At 43.9% G+C, this 17,180-nt stretch overlaps 1 protein-coding gene across 1 annotated transcript in view; it reads right to left on the reverse strand.

The window, feature by feature from the left end:
* The window catches only part of OBSCN (obscurin, cytoskeletal calmodulin and titin-interacting RhoGEF), a 277,319-nt gene that overhangs the window by 224,472 nt on the left and 35,667 nt on the right, over positions 1 to 17,180 (reverse strand). The window contains exons 8-16 of the mRNA XM_065399153.1: positions 10,425 to 10,700; positions 9,445 to 9,720; positions 8,530 to 8,805; positions 6,801 to 7,076; positions 5,685 to 5,960; positions 4,062 to 4,337; positions 3,244 to 3,519; positions 2,393 to 2,668; positions 1,043 to 1,318 (exon numbers count right to left, since the gene is read on the reverse strand). Of these exons, the coding sequence (XP_065255225.1) occupies positions 1,043 to 1,318; positions 2,393 to 2,668; positions 3,244 to 3,519; positions 4,062 to 4,337; positions 5,685 to 5,960; positions 6,801 to 7,076; positions 8,530 to 8,805; positions 9,445 to 9,720; positions 10,425 to 10,700 (2,484 nt within the window). The remainder of the gene's footprint in view (positions 1 to 1,042; positions 1,319 to 2,392; positions 2,669 to 3,243; positions 3,520 to 4,061; positions 4,338 to 5,684; positions 5,961 to 6,800; positions 7,077 to 8,529; positions 8,806 to 9,444; positions 9,721 to 10,424; positions 10,701 to 17,180) is intronic.

Genomic DNA, 17,180 nt, shown 5'->3' on the forward strand with positions numbered 1-17,180 from the left:
TATTCTTGGCCAATTTCTGCCTCTCAGTCTCGTATTTATAATCTGTCATAATTTCCCTCTCCCACCTTCACTAATCACCAAAGATTTCCTTATCTAAAATAAAAAAGTGACCTGTGATCTCACACCCTCCACCTGCACCTCCTACTTAACCCTGCAGCCAAGTCAGAAGGCTGAAACAATGTTACAATCATTACCATCATTTTCATGGCAAAAGAGTGGAATGCCATAAACACAAGATGATAACCCAAATTTGGCCCTGACTTACTCCCAGGACTATTCCAGTCACTTACAAGCTAGAATACAGGTATGATACAAGAAGTGAGGATAAGATCCAATAAGCCCCTACAATGCACAGAAAATGTTTGGCAAGTTTGGGAACTATGGTGGCAGAATATAGTGCTCGTTAAATCAATTCAGAGAAATAAAAAAGGAACAGAAACTTTGCCCCAAACACCAACACAACCTTTTCTGTCCACTTTTTGTTATTTAAAGAAAAAAAACCACAGGCAACTTTTCACTTTCTGGTTCAGACAGCAAATAGATCGAAAATTACCAGAGCGCAATGAGATGGCCTATTCTCACTGTACTGCTGACCTTGCCAAAAGCAGGAAGCACCAGAAGTGTTGTGAGAGAGCCTGTTTTTGTGAGATTTTAACATGACTAAATAGCAGAAAGAGACTCAAATAAATCCTCTTACGTTCAGAGGAGCTTCTGAGCTACGTGGATGTTCATCTGAACCCAAACGCCAAATCTCATAGAATTTGTATTTCACCAAGACCACCATTCAGCAAGCTACTGCAGGACCTGATATTCAAGGATTCTAGGACATGCATAACTTTAAAGCAGAGGCATAATCCCATTGAAGACAGTGGGACTACAAATGAGCTTGAAGTTACACCCACCCAGAAGGCCTAGTTGCACTCTGCCGTAGCTGAGTGCTAGAGGATCATATATTGCTTATTTAACATCCCATCACTCACAAAGAAACGCTCCCGGAAGAGTGGACAATAAAATAACAAATCAAAGTAAGCGTCTCTCTCACCTGTGACAATAACCTTGAAAGTCAGTTTCTGGCCTGCGGCCTCACAGGTGTACTCTCCAGCATCTTTCTTCTCCACCTGCTCCACGACCAGATGCCGGGATTTATCCTCAGACTCCACTTTGAATTTCTTGCTGGAGGTGATCAGTTTCCCGTCCTTGTACCACTTCACTTCAGTCTTGGCCTGGGTCACCTCACAGCTCAGGGTGGCGCTCTCTGTCAGGGCGGCCTTCACCTCCTTCTGCACCTTCTCCTGGTTTGCAAACACCTCTTCAGGTTCTGCAAGGGGGAGAAGCGATTTAAAAACTGAATGTACAGTTAGAGCTGCACAAAATATTCCCAACACAATGTAAAGTTCATTAGCTGAGCTGTGTCACATTTCATGCAATTTTGAAATGGGCCACATTTCGTTAAATTCAAGCCCCAGATGCAACACTTCTCCTTCCACCAATCAGGTGTTGCTGATGCTCCAGCATCCAGAAGAAATACAGTGCCTTGTATATGTAACCCCTGCCAGCTCAGAATGGCACTTTGTCCCCCTCTAGTGGTGGCTAGGCCAGCTAGAGATTGATTAGCCTGCTATAGCCTTGACTAAGACAGATGTGCCTTTTAGCTGAACAGTAGAGGCTCATTCATTTAGCTGAGGAGGTCTTAGGTTTGATCACCGACACAACGAATGACGTGGTGAACGTTATATAGATACAATGGGCTTGATCAAATGTGCATCTAACTTGAGAACACTGCTGCTCACACATCGGCATTTCTGAATGCCATGAATCAGTTAGACTCACACCTAGCCACCATTGTGATAACTGCACTTATTACTTAGGCATGCAGTTATCCCTTCCAAATCAGACAATGTCTCTATTGTCGGATGATCTCAAAATCCAAGAACATGAAACTTCATGTTTTCATAAAATGAGGGTCTGATTTTTCTCTCACATATGTCTGCACATCAGGAATAACTCCTTTGAAATCAGTGGAGTTACAATGGTGTAAATTCAGTATAAGTGAAAGCTGATTCACACCCCATGGTTATTATTTGGGCCTCCCCTCCAAATGCAGTCCTTGTTTGTACCCCGGTGTCCGTTCACAAAATAACTCCACTCATTGAAATTCCCCCTAATAGACCAGATCCTCAGCTGGTATAAACCAGCATCGCCACACTAAGGTCAAGAAAGCACTGCTCATTTACACTAGTTAGGGATTGGGCCCCATCTGTCTTCAGTTCAAGTCTTCAGAATAAAACAGCAAATAATATTATATCGTTCAAATTAACTCAAAATATTTGAAGGTGAAAATCAAAATGGAGGTCACAAAGAGAATACCAATGTAAACACCTCTTTCTCTCACCTGTGATGATAATTTTAAAGGTCAGTTTCTGGCCTGCGGCCTCACAGGTGTACTCTCCAGCGTCCTTCTTCTCAAGCTGCTTCACGACCAGACGCCGGGATTTGCCCTCACAGTCCACTTTGAATTTCTTGCTGGAGGTGATCAGTTTCCCGTCCTTGTACCATTTCACTTCAGACTTTTCCTGGGCCACCTCAAGGCTCAGGGTGGCGCTCTCTGTCAGGGCGGCCTTCACCTGCTTCTGCACCTTCGCCTTGTTTGCAAACACTTCTTCGGGCTCTGCCGAGGGAAAAGGAATTACAGGATAAACACTGTCGTCGATACAATGCCATCCAGGGACTATTAAAGGCGAAGGTGCGGAGAAACTGACAGCTCTGCTTCCTGAGGCAGTATTAGCTGTATGTCTCACCCACTTTGCCTGAAATTTCAACCTTAACTATGGAGCTTGTATGGCATCTCCTTCCTAAATCAACAAACCCAAATCCCCACATTCAACATCTCATGATTGCTCTAGGGAGCGATCATTCCCTTAGGAGTACTACAATGGCATTAGGGAAAAGACAGGGTGGCTCGTATGGATGCCATGAGACGTTCAAAATCCCAATCTCGTCTGGAAAATGTTATGCTGCTGCTGCAAAACACCATGACTAAGAAGATTCAGGCGCTTTCCCATTTTACCTGCGTACTCCGAAAATTTATTCTCAACATTGTGGCAAAACCCAAAATCTCCCAAAAGCCCTCTGGACTCAGAGCTGAAGTGCCAGCAAGCCAGGAAATTCAGCTTACTCTAGAATGCTTCAATCAACAATGGCAGCAAATCAGCCCTTAAGATGAAAGAAAATACTCTCTCCTACCAGTGACAAGAACCTTGAAGGTCAGTTTCTGGCCTGCGGCCTCACAGGTGTACTCTCCAGCGTCTTTCTTCTCCACCTGCTCCACAACCAGACGCCGAGATTTGCCCTCAGACTCCACCTTGAATTTCTTGCTGGAGGTGATCAATTTCCCGTCCTTGTACCATTTCACTTCAGTCTTGGCCTGGGCCACCTCACAGCTCAGGGTGGCGCTCTCTGTCAGGACGGCCTTCACCTCCTTTTGCGCCTTCTCCTTGTTTGCAAACACCTCTTCCATCTCTGCCGGGGAAAAGGAAATACAAGGGCTTAAACTTCCCCACTGATGCGATGCCACCCAGAGAACAGAGAAGGCGAAGGCAGGGAGAAGCTGACAGTTCTGTTTCCTTAGGCTGCTTTCTGCAAGTCTCCACCACGTTGCCAGACCCTGAATGATATAACTACAAGTACAATTTCAACTTTACCTATGGAGCCTGTAGGGCGTCTCCTTCATAATAAACCAACCTGAACCCCCACATTCAAACTCTCATCACTGCTCTGGAGAGTGACCTCAGATCCAGATCTGAATTTACCAGCACAGGACTCCCTTTAGTTTTTTCACCAACATCTTCCTTACAAACCCTTCCTTCCGATTGTAAACCTGAATGGACGACTATCTTCTTTTCCTTTAAGAAGCACTGTTGGTTTTAAAAAGTCATTGGTTGTGTATCACTCAATACGAAATATCTGAGCCGAGATGCCTCCAGTGAAGGATATGCACTTCATTCTACAATACTTAAACCAACAACAGTAGCAAACAGTTGAAAGAAAATATTGTTTCTTACCTGTGACAACAATCTTGAAGGTCAGTTTCTGGCCCGCAGCCTCACAGGTGTACTCTCCAGCATCTTTCTTCTCCACCTGCTCCACAACTAGATGCCGGGATTTGCCCTCAGACTCCACCTTGAATTTCTTGCTGGAGGTGATCAGTTTCCCATCCTTGTACCATTTCACTTCAGTCTTGGCCTGGGCCACCTCACATCTCAAGGTGGTGCTCTCTGTCAGGACGGCCTTCACCTCCTTCTGCACTGTCTCCTTGTTTGCAAACACCTCTTCCATCTCTGCAGAGGAAAAGGAATTACAAAGGCTTAATCTCCCTCACTGATGCGATGCCACCCAGAGAACAGAGAAGGGAAGGCAGGGAGAAGCTGACAGCTCTGCTTCCTTAGGCTGCTTTCTGCAAGTCTCCACCACGTTGCCAGACCCTGAACGATATAACTACAAGCACAATTTCAACCTTAACTATGGAGCCTGTAGGGCGTCTCCTTCATAATAAACCAACCCGAACCCCCAGATTCAAACTCTCATCAGTGCTCTGGAGAGTGACCTCAGATCCAGATCTCAATTTATCGGCACAGGACTTCCTTTAGGTTTTTCACCAACATCTTCCTTACAAACCTTTCCTTCCCCTTAGAAATCTAAATGGACGTCAATCTTCTTTCCCTTTAAGCAGCACTGTTAGTTTTTAGAAGTAAATGACTGTGTATCGCTCATAAGGAGAGGGGCATGAATCAGAATTCATGTCACACTCCCTGTCAGTACCTGGCCCAAGCTGGGGAAGCTAATGATCCAACCAGAGGACCAAATTCGGTTATGAACCCTGGTCACATGCCACATGGGGCATGTTGTGCATACGCTAAGAAGAAGACTCATAAGGGAATAGCAGGGTTTGATTTACCTGTGCCCTGTCCCTTTAAGAATGAAAGGTCTGCAGATGGGTTTTCAGGTGATGATGGCGCTGGTTGCAGCAGCAGACTTGTGTGTTCTCTGAAAGGACTCAGCAGCAATGGGGCTTGTGCAAGTTGTGTTGTTTTTGGATACCCAGCTTAATGAAAATCCAGATTTAAAACTGTCCCTGAGACTGGCTCACAAAAGGTTCCACTCCCAGGCCAGGGACAGCTTCAAATCTGGGGGTTTATTAAACACAGAATCCAAAGACAAACAAACCCAGCTTGCACAAGGCTCACTGCCACTCAGTCCTTTCACACCAAATTTGACTGCTGCAATCAGAGCTGTCCCCTTTGAACACCTGGGCAGACCATCAATCTTTAAAGGGACAGGGCACCGGTGAATCAAACCCTGACATGTCCTTAGGAGTGAAACAGTGGCATTAAGGAGAAGCCAGGGTGGCTCAGATGGATGCCAAACAGACATTCAGAATCCCAACCTTGTCTGGGAAATGTTATGCTGCTGCTGCAAAACACCCACCGACTAGGAAGATTCAGGCGCCTCCCCATTTTACCTATTTACTCTGTACATGTATTCACAAGATTGTGGCAAAACCCAAAAGCCCTCTGGACTCAGAACCGAGGTGCCAGCAGGGCAGGAAATTCAGCTTACTCTACAATGCTTTAATCAACAATGGCAGCAAATCAGCCCTTCAGTTGAAAGAAAATACTCTCTCCTACCAGTGACAAGAACCTTGAAGGTCAGTTTCTGGCCTGCGGCCTCACAGGTGTACTCTCCAGTGTCTTTCTTCTCCACCTGCTCCACGACCAGACGCCGGGATTTGCCCTCAGACTCCACCTTGAATTTCTTGCTGGAGGTGATCAGTTTCCCATCCTTGTACCATTTCACTTCAGTCTTGGCCTGGGCCACCTCACAGCTCAGGGAGGCGCTCTCTGTCAGGGCAGCCTTGACCTCCTTCTGCACCTTCTCCTTGTTTGCAAACACCTCTTCCATCTCTGCCGGGGAAAAGGAATTACAGGGATTAATCTCCCTCACTGATGCAATGCCACCCAGAGAACAGAGAAGGAGAAGGCAGGGAGAAGCTGACAGCTCTGCATCTGAGACACTTTTTGCTTCACATTTACCACCTCTGCCTGACCCCTCCCACCATCAGTGCAAGTCCATGTGCAACCTTAACTTTGGACCTGCCAGCACCTCTCCTTTATAATAATCCACCCCACGCCCCCAGACTCCACCTCTCATGATTCCTCTGGAGCGATCTCAGATCCAAATGTGAATTTATTCTCTCAAGCCTCCCTCTGGCTTATTTGGGCTGAGATGTTCCTTGCAAAACTTTCCTTCCCCTCTTATAGCTGACATGACCAACATTTCTTCCTTCTGATGAGTGCTGTTATTTTTTTTAAGTAAATGAAGGCATTAAAGAGAAGTCAGGGTGGTGCGGATGGATCCATGCAGACTTTCAGAATCCCAAACTAGAATGGAAACTGTTACGCTGCTTCTGCAAAACACCCACCGACTAAGAAGATTCAGGCGCCTCCCCATTTTACCTGTTTACTCTAAATTTTTTTCATAGATTCATAGATTCTAGGACTGGAAGGGACCTTGAGAGGTCATCGAGTCCAGTCCCCTGCCCGCATGGCAGGACCAAATACTGTCTAGACCATCGCTGATAGACTCTAGACCATCCCTGATAGACAATATTGTCTATCAATATGACAATTTTATCAATTGTCATTTGTTGACAATTTTATCAATATTGTCGCAAAACCCATAATTTCTTGAAAAGCCTTCTAGACTTAGAGCCCTTATGTTGAAAAAAAAAAAATGTTTCTTACCTGTGACAACAATCTTGAAGGTCAGTTTCTGGCCCGCAGCCTCACAGGTGTACTCTCCAGCGTCTTTCTTCTCCACCTGCTCCACAACTAAATGCCGGGATTTGCCCTCAGACTCCACCTTGAATTTCTTGCTGGAGGTAATCAGTTTCCCGTCCTTGTACCATTTCACTTCAGTCTTGGCCTGCGCCACCTCACAGCTCAGGGTGGCGCTTTCTGTCAGGGCGGCCTTCACCTCCTTCTGCACCTTCTCCTTGTTTGCAAACACCTCTTCCATCTCTGCCGGGGGAAAGGAATTACAGGGCTTAATCTCCCTCACTGATGCTGTCATAAACATACAGCTCAGGGTAGCATAAAATCCCTCCTTTACCTGTAAAGGGTTAAGAAGCTCAAATAACCTGGTTGGCACCTGACCAAAAGGACCAATAAGGGAAGAAGATACTTTCAAAACTTTGGGGGAAAGTTTTGTTTTTGGGCTTTCTTTGTGTTCTCTCTGGGACAGAGAGGGACCAGGGCAGGAAAAATACATCTCCTAAAGCCATATCTGAAATAAGCATCTAAGTTTACAAATTGTAAATAATAGCAAGGAAATGTGTTATGTTATCTTTTGTTTTAGCTTGTGAATTTTCCCTATGCTTTGTTTATTTGTAACTTTAAAGTTTTGCCTAGAGGGGAATCCTCTGTGTTTCAAATCTTATTACCCTGTGAAATTACCTTCCATCCTGATTTTACAGAGGTGCTTCTTTTACTTTTTTCTTTATAATAAAGTTTTGTTTTTTTAAGAATCTGATTGGGTTTTTAGTGTCATAAAAACCCAAGGGTCTGGTCTGTTCTCACCTTGTTTACCTATGTGGTTGGTATATTATTCTCAAGCCTCCCCAGGAAAGGGGGTGAAGGGCTTGGGGGGATATTTTGGGGAAACAGGAACTCCAAGTGGTCCTTTTCCTGAATCTTTGTCTAACTCACTTGTTGGTGGCAGCGATACCGTCCAAGGACAAGGAATTTGTGCCTTGGGGAAGTTTTTAACCTAAGCTGGTGGAATATAATCTTAGGGGGCCTTTCATGCGGGTCCCCACATCTGTACCCCAGAGTTCAGAGTGGGGAGGACACCCTGACAGATGCGATGCCATCCGGAGAACAGAGAAGGAAAAAGCAGGGAGAAGCTGACAGCTCTGCATCTGAGACACTTTTTGCTTCACGTTTCCCACCTCTGTCTGACCTCTCCCACCCTCAGTGCAAGTCCATGTACAACCTTAACTTTAGACCTGCCAGCACCTCTCCTTTATAATAATCCACCCCACGCCCCCAGACTCCACCTCTCATGATTCCTCTGGAGCGATCTCAGATCCAAATGTGAATTTATTCTCTCAAGCCTCCCTCTGGCTTATTTGGGCTGAGATATTCCTTGCAAAACTTTCCTTCCTCTCGGATAGCTGACATGACCAACATGTCTTCCCTCTGAGGAGTGCTGTTATATTTTAAGTAAATGAAGGCATTAAAGTGAAGTCAGGGTGGCGCGGATGGATCCATGCAGACTTTCAGAATCCCAAACTAGATTGGAAACTGTTACGCTGCTGCTGCAAAACACCCACCGACTAAGAAGATTCAGGCGCCTCCCCATTTTACCTGTTTACTCTGTAAATTTTTATCAATATTGTTGCAAAACCCATAATTTCTTGAAAAGCCCTCTGGACTCAGAGCCCTTAAGTTGAAAGAAAATATTCGCTCTCACCTGTGACGATAACCTTGAAGGTCAGTTTCTGGCCTGCGGCCTCACAGGTGTACTCTCCAGCATCTTTCTTCTCCACTTGCTCCATGACCAGATGCCGGGATTTGCCCTCAGACTCCACTTTGAATTTTTTGCTGGAGGTGATCAGTTTCCCGTCCTTGTACCATTTCACTTCAGTCTTGGCCTGGGCCACCTCACAGGTCAGGGTGGCGCTCTCTGTCAGGGCGGCCTTCACCTCCTTCTGCACCTTCTCCTGGTTTGCAAACACCTCTTCCATCTCTGCCACAAAAAGGAATTACAAGAGCTTAAACTCCCTCATTCATGCAGTGACATCCAGAGAACAGAGAAGGAGAAGGCAGGGAAAAGGTAATGCTTCCTGAGGCAGTATTAGTTTCAGGTCTCTCCCACTTTGCCTGACCCCGAAAAACATAACTACAGGGACAATTTCAACCTTCATTGTGGAGCTTGTATGGCATCTCATTCATAATAAACCAACCCGAACCCCCACATTCAACCGCTCATGATTGCTCTAGAGAGTGACCTCAGATCCAGATCTCAATTTATCAGTCCAGGGCTCCCTTCAGTTATTTCATCTTCCATCCAAATATTTCCTTCCCCTTTGAAACCTCAAAGGATGGATGCCAAACATACATTCAGAATCCCAACCTTGTCTGGGAAATGTTACGCTGCTGCTGCAAAACATCCACGGACTAGGAAGATTCACGCGCCTCCCCATTTTACCTGCTTACTCTGTAAATTTATTCTCAATATTTTGGCAAAATCCAAAATCTCCCCAAAAGCCCTCTGGACTCAGAGCCAAGGTGCCAGCAGGGCAGGAAATTCATCTTACTCTAGAATGCTTTAATCAACAATGGCAGCAAATCAGCCCTTAAGTTGAAAGAAAATACTCTCTCCTACCAGTGACAAGAACCTTGAAGGTCAGTTTCTGGCCTGCGGCCTCACAGGTGTACTCTCCAGCGTCCTTCTTCTCCATCTGCTCCACGACCAGACGCCGGGATTTGCCCTCAGACTCCACTTTGAATTTCTTGCTGGAGGTGATCAGTTTCCCGTCCTTGTACCATTTCACTTCAGTCTTGGCCTGCGCCACCTCACAGCTCAGGGTGGCACTCTCTGTCAGGGCGGCCTTCACCTCCTTCTGCGCCTTCTCCTGGTTTGCAAACACATCCTCTCTCTCTGCCATGGAAAAGGAATTAGAAGGACTTAAACTTCCTCACTGATGCCATCCAGAGTCCACAGAGGGAGAAGCTGACAGCTCTGCCCCCGAGGCATCTTTCGCCGCATGTTTCTCACCTCTGCCTGACCCCCTCCACCATCAGTGCAAGTCCATATGCCATCTTAACTATGGACCTGCCAGCACCTCTCCTTTATAATAATCCACCCCCAATCCCCAGACTCCACCTCTCATGATTCCTCTGGAGCGATCTCAGATCCAAATATGAATTTATCCTCTCAAGCCTCCCTTTAGCTTATTTAGCTGAGATGTTCCTTGCAAAACTTTCCTTCCCCTTTGGTAGGTGAAAGGATCAACATTTCTTCCTTCTGTTATTTTTTTCAAAGTAAATGAAGACATTGCAGAGAACCCAGGATGCACTGATGGATACCAAGTATAAGTTCAGAGTTCCAACCTAGTTTGTAAAATGTTACGCTATTCCTGCAAAACACCTACCGACTAAGAAGATTCAGGTGCTTCCCCATTTTACTTGCATACTCTGTAAATGTATACACAATATTGTTGCAAAACCCAAAGTTCCCTCAAAAGCCTCCTTCACTCAGAGCTGAGATGCCAGCAATGTAGGAAGTGCATCTCACTCTAGAATGCTTTACTCAACAACTGCAACAAATCACTGCATGAGTAGAAAGGAAACAATCCCTCCCACCTGTGATGATAATCTTGAAGGTCAATTTCTGGCCTGCGGCCTCACAGTTGTACTCTCCAGCATCTTTCTTTTCCACCTGCTCCACGACCAGATGCCGGGATTTGTCCTCAGACTCCACCCTAAATTTCTTGCTGGAGGTGATCAGTTTCCCGTCCTTGTACCATTTCACTTCAGTCTTGGCCTGGGCCACCTCACAGCTCAAGGTGGCACTCTCTGTCAGGATGGCCTTGACCTCCTTCTGCACCTTTTCCTTGTTTGCAAACACTTCTTCAGGCTCTGAGATGGGGAAATTAAAGAAGAACCACAGAAGGAATAAATCTATCATGGCCAATGGACTGTTACATGTATCTAGTGTTTTTACAGAATAAAGTCATTCGTTTGATGAAACATGGTTCTTATAGTTCCAGACTCCATTAATAGCATGTTATAAATGAACCCTCTACCACACACTCCCTAGGTTTCTCCAAATCCTTGGTATCTTGGTGCTCTTTTTAGGTAGGCAGCCCTGCATATTTTCCAGCTTCCAATATTAACATCCAAAAACTGTTTCTTTTGTTGTTGTGGTGGTGGTGTTTGGGGGTTTTTTTGGTTCATCTTCTTGGGGATAAGCCAACTCCATCACATTTGCAGTGCTGCTGTGGACTAGTAATATGCCATTGACATCCGCTCTCTGACATTTGAAGTCTTTACATCAAGATTGGGTATCTTCCTATAAAATATGCTCTAACTCAACCACAAAATATGGGCTTAATGTAGGAAATAATGGGTGGAATTATTTGGCCTGAGTGATGCAGGTCAGACTGGATGATCACGGCAGTTTCTTTCGGCCTTCAAAATCTATGAATGTTGAGACACACATGGTACATTCAGCAGTGTAGCCTGGGGATTTTACCTTAATGTATCTAGTATATTTGGCAGCAAATAAAGTATTTAAACACCTTTACTTCCAAAGTAGAACCTTAATACTTTTACCTCAGCAAATGAACTGGCATTGAAAGGCTATCACGACTAATAAATGATAAACTAAATATATCCATTTAAAGGATATGGTCAGCCATCTTGCTAACCAATGACTAGCAAGTCACAGTTTGATAATCTCCACAATTTATGCCATAGTTCTCATTGCCTGTTTGAGAGTGGTTTATATGGAACAGTTTCTTTCTTCCTGCATATTGTACTTAATGTTGTTTTATATCTTTTCATTTATATGTTGATTTATGGTCTGCATTAATACATACATGAAAAGTGGTATGATTCTCCTTTCCCACCACTGTAAATCAGAATTGACTGCATTGAAGTCTAAAGATTGCACTAGTGTAAAATTGATGTATGGGAGAGGAGAATCAGGCAGTAGGTATTTAGGGACAGATTTTTAAACAGTGGCTTCCATTTTTGCATCCACTATTTGTGCCTACAAATAACTGCTCGTGCAATTTAGGAGATTCACACATTTAAACTGATTTACAGACACAGTCAGTACTTAGACATCTAAATGTATTACAATGGATGCAAATTATTTGCACTCAGAATTACAGGGGCAAAAAAAGTGGCCCAGTTAACACTGGTCTGAATGTTAGACCTATGTGAATATGGACTGATTAGACGTATATATTAATACAATAATTCATAAAACAGCTCACATAACTGGATGTCATCTATATGAATGATCAAGTAACAGGCCATACATATTACAGATTAACGATTTCATCCCCTAAATCTTACTTTTCTCCTTTAATATTGGGAATGTTACATATTGTGAATAAATTTGCTAATTGCCAGTCAATATAATTCAATATATTGAATTTGCTAATTGCCAGTCAATATAAATTTGACTCTGCTAGGGTCAAATTTATCCCAAGGGTAACTCCACTGACTTCACTAGATTTATACTAGGAATGAATATGACCCTTACCATTCAGAAAGGGACAGAAATACTTTTAAAGTTAAGCAAGCTATTAAATTTTGCTGAGAAAATAGACATATTATCAGATCCTCAGCTGGCATAGGTCAGTGTAGCTCCACAGAAATTGCTTATGATGATTTACACCAGCTGAGGATCTGGCCCCTCTACATTAGGATTTTATGAGCATTCACTGTGTACAATTAACTTTAAAACCATGTAGATTGCAGAACCAACTCCTTGGTGCCCATATATGGTCCAGTGCACAAGGTTGTAGATGCTCGGTTCTTGTTTCCCTTAACAGGAGGGCGAGTGGTTACATCCCTGGGGGGGTTTCACCTTCTTCTGCAGCATAGGGCATGGGTCACTTGCAGGTTTAAACTAGTGTAAATGGTGGATTCGCTGTAACTTGAAGTATTTCAACCATGTTTTGATGACATCAGTAACTCAGCCAGATGTTAGGAGTCTATTATAGGAGTGGGTTGGCGAGGTTCTGTGGCCTGCAATATGCAGTAGGTCAGACAAGATGATCATAATGATCCCTTTTGATCTTAATGTCTATGAGTCTATCCCAGTGCGTCACACTGAATATTTACCCCTTTAAAAGGAAAGGTTTTGTGCTTCCAGGGGGGCCCTGTCGCATAAGAACTGTGAAAACCAATGTGAGTGCAATGGTAACCGGATAAATTAAGACCCAGAAAGTCACTGCACTTCTGGAGAATCCAGTAAAATAAAGATTTCTGCAACTAAGGCACCAGCCACTGAAAAAGAACTGATTTCAAGGTTGGATCAGTTTTCCAGGGAGCTGCTGATGGACCTGCATGTCACGTTACAGTCGCATGTCTGCGAAACACAGCAATGGTAACTGAATAGTGCTCTCTAGTTACAACAGAGGTGGAGTAAGATGCCGCATTATCCCATGCAGCTCTGAAGTCACCCTGTTTGAAAGAGAACTGAAAACACTGGGGTTCTCATGCAAACAGCACTCAGTCATTCTGAGGCTTGGCCAGGGCAGCCATTTTGTCCACTGGCTACATCTCAGAATTTTTCTGGGGCCTTGCATCTGCAATGGCAAACCATCCGGGTTTTTTCAGAGTCCCCATCACACTTTCATTTTTTTAAATCAACTCCTGCTCTGCATTCTCCTCTCCGAAAGCTTCCTTCCTAGTCTGAGCCCCACTGAAGTGCAACAGCGGCCATCTTGGCTCGGGAACCTCCCGAGCTAAAGGCACAAGCTGCTACAGCTTGAGCTAAAGAGCCCAATCTCTGTAGCCGAGCTCTGTAACAGACTCACCTTCTCTGAACATGTAACACCCTGGCCAATGGGTTATGGTGCACTTGAAGCCACAGCAGTGTTAGCAGGGAGCAGAGATACAGCATGTTGGGGCAGCAGTTCCCAAAGGCATTCTGCTTACAGAAGACTGAGGCAAGGAGAATGGCTCCAGGGGTGATGAAGGAGCAGCAAAGATTACACTCTTTACACTGGAGCTGCACCCCGTATTGGCTCGGACCCCTAGTGGACACGGAAGTAGGAGGGCCCATGGCCTCCCAACATTGTGGCTCCTTTGTGTGTCTAATAAAACATTATTTATTTGTGTTACAGTAACACCCAAAGGCATCAGTCAGGATTAGTGTCCCGCTATGCCCAGTGCTGTACAAACACGTAGGGAGACATGGTGCCTGCTCTGATAAGTTCACGATCTAAACAGACAGTAAGTATGAAGGAGAGAGAGGGGGGCATACGACATACAAGCACAGGGATCCGGGGATGAGACCTGCTTTATATAAAGTAAAAAGCAATTAAGCACAACTGCCTCTCTGCCAGGCGGAAGTTAGTTTTTGTCTTTTCAGTTTTAATTGGGGCGCAGACAAGGTGACCATAATGGTCCCTTCTGATCTTACAATTTATTAATGAATTGTTACCCCCCTAGCCTAATTTCTACCTTGATTAATAACCACACTGAGCACATCATGTTTGCTAAGCACTTTATGTTCCACAGCCTATGGAGACTGATGCAGTGAGCAGTAGTGATTTAGCCCAGACACACACAGTAAGTCCCACTGGGACTCGAACCCAGGTCTCCCAAGTACTACCCCCTACATTCCTGGTAGCATTATAACTTCACGGCACCTTGCCCCTGTGTGGGTTCACAGGGAGAAGAAAGAATTTTCTGTCATCTACCGCACCTGCAGAAGCACACCCAGAATCTGTCCCTAATCTAACCTAATACCAAATAAATCACTGGAAGGCTTTTGTTAATGTCCAAATTCCTGCTGTTTTAAGACAGTAAGAACTGTGCTGGATTGGATCACCAGTAGCCTGCTTCTGGCAGTGGCTTATACCTGATACTTCACCAACAGGGGAAAGACAGATAACATAGAGTAGATTAAATGGATATGAGACCAAATAGATGAGAAGAGATTGATTATATTGACAGATAGCGAGAGTCAGATTATGGGAGGGAAGTGCTGATATTCTTTGCTCCAGATGCACCTATAATTCCAGAGCAGATGGTATTCCTGCTGAAATGATCAGAAGTGAAACAGTAATGTTGTCATTCAATCCATCATCATTAGTCTTCAGGGTTAACACCATTGCTGCTCAAACTGTTTATTGCAAATAATTGATCTGACTAATGTATCCCTCTTTCAACTGGCTAATTATCCACAAAGAGACTTGGATTTGAAGGAATCTATTTGTTACTCAAAACTGTCCACTGAACTGTTTTATGAAAATAAAATTCAGCATCAGGGACTGTTTGCTGTTCTCATTATTTGCCATTGATGCCATGGGGCTCCAGAGGCTTCTGGAGCAGCAAAAAGCTGGAGAATATTGGCAGGTGCTAGATCAAACCGGCAGATGTTCCCATCACTTCCATCCAATTGAATCTCATTTTCAGTTTATTTTGAAATGGCTCAGGATATGTCAGGCATATCAATGCCAGTGTGAGGCCTTAGCTGCTATTTACTGGACATCTGAACCGCTTGCAAAATGATTAAGATACCAAAAGAAACCCCATCACTGTCAGAGTGACAGAAAAATGTAGTTCCTAAAATGTCCAGAGGCTCAAAATCAAATGATGTTTGAAAGAGAAAAATCTGCTTGGGTCATTGCTCGTTGTTCCGAGAATAGAGCTGACCTTGTACAGCCACCTTAAGATTCCCGTGGGTCCCAGATCCATTTAGAGAACACGCTAGATGCCACCGTCACTGGATGAAAGGAGGGTGGGGAGGAAAGCTGGATGAAAGATGTGCGCACAACGTGTGTGTGAAATCCAACTCACTGCTCATTCCAGTCACACACACGTATCCATTTTTGTTCACTTTGCCACACATTTGAGGACTTGGGGAGGGGATTTTTTTAACACAGTATGCAAAATATATATTTTTTGCGCACAGTATGTGTGTGCAAATGAGTGTGTCTACTGCTGATCTAAGAAAAAAGAACAGGAGTACTTGTGGCACCTTAGAGACTAACACAATTATTTGAGCATAAGCTTTCGTGGGCTACAGCCCACTTCATCGGATGCATAGAATGGAACATATAGTGAGGAGATATATATACATACAGAGAACATGAAAAGGTGGGAGTTGCCCTACCAACTCTAAGAGGCTAATTAATTAAGATGAGCAATTATCAGCAGGAGAAAAAAAACTTTTGTAGTGATAATCAAGATGGCCCATTTTAGACAGTTTGACAAGAAGGTGTGAGGATACTTAACATGGGGAAATAGATTCAATGTGTGCAATGGCTCAGCCATTCCCAGTCTCTACTCAAGCCTAAATTGATGGTATCCAGTTTGCATATTAATTCAAGTTCAGCAGTTTCTCATTGGAGTCTGTTTTTGAAGCTTTTCTGTTGCAAGATTGCCACTTTTAAGTCTGTTACTGAGTGACCAGAGAGGTTGAAGTGTTCTCCTACTGGTTTTTGAATGTTATGATTCCTGATGTCAGATTGATTCCTGCTGATCTGTTTGCCCTGCCAACCTGTAGGTGCCAGTGGTGTGTGTCCAGGGGCGACCCTAGACTAGCTGCCAGCAACTGGTGCCCTAGGCGAATCATGCAATTGGCACCTCCCACCCGCAAACCCTAAGGGCAGATCTAGGCTGAGGTTTTTGGTAAACTGGGAAACATTTTGCCCCTTTTTTCTTTTTAATCTTTTTTTAAGAATTTTTTTTTTAAACAGAAGCTTAATTATTCGGTTTGTCCGTCTGTCTGTCCAACCAATGTTTCTGAGATCAGATAAAATAGAGACACAAAATTTTCAGATTTGTACACGACAGCTAGATGACATTTCAGTCCGATTTCAAATAAAAATGCATTAAAAATGTTAATTATAATTTTTATTACAAATCCAAAATCATCCATTCCGCTATCCTGCTTTAATTGCCATTACCACCACATCCAACATAGAAAGAAATAAGAAAACTCTTCAATGAACTTTAACCTGTATTTACAAAACACTCTGAATAAAAAACACTCTGTGCTCTTAAAACATGACTTTTCTTGCTTTAAGTTTTGAAAATTCAGTCACTAGTTCTTTTAGATCCAGTTTTCCAGCTATTTCGTGCTCTATTGACATTGTGGCAAGTCCAACAAGTCTCTCTTGCACCATTGTTGAACGCAGATGTGTTTTTATCAATTTTAAGTTTGAGAAGCTACGTTCCCCCACTAGCTACGGAAACTGGCAAAGTTAAAAGAATGTGTAGAGCTATAAAAATGTTTGGAAAACTGTCTGAGTTTATTTTCACAAACAAACTTCAGGACTTTTTCAGGAGTGGAATGTTTCTTAAATCATCTTGAAAAAGCCTGAAGCTCACTACACAAATCTTTAGCGTCAATGTCTTTTGAATTTT

This window comes from Emys orbicularis, chromosome 2 (assembly GCF_028017835.1).
Source record: "Emys orbicularis isolate rEmyOrb1 chromosome 2, rEmyOrb1.hap1, whole genome shotgun sequence".
NCBI classification, from domain to species: domain Eukaryota; kingdom Metazoa; phylum Chordata; order Testudines; family Emydidae; genus Emys; species Emys orbicularis.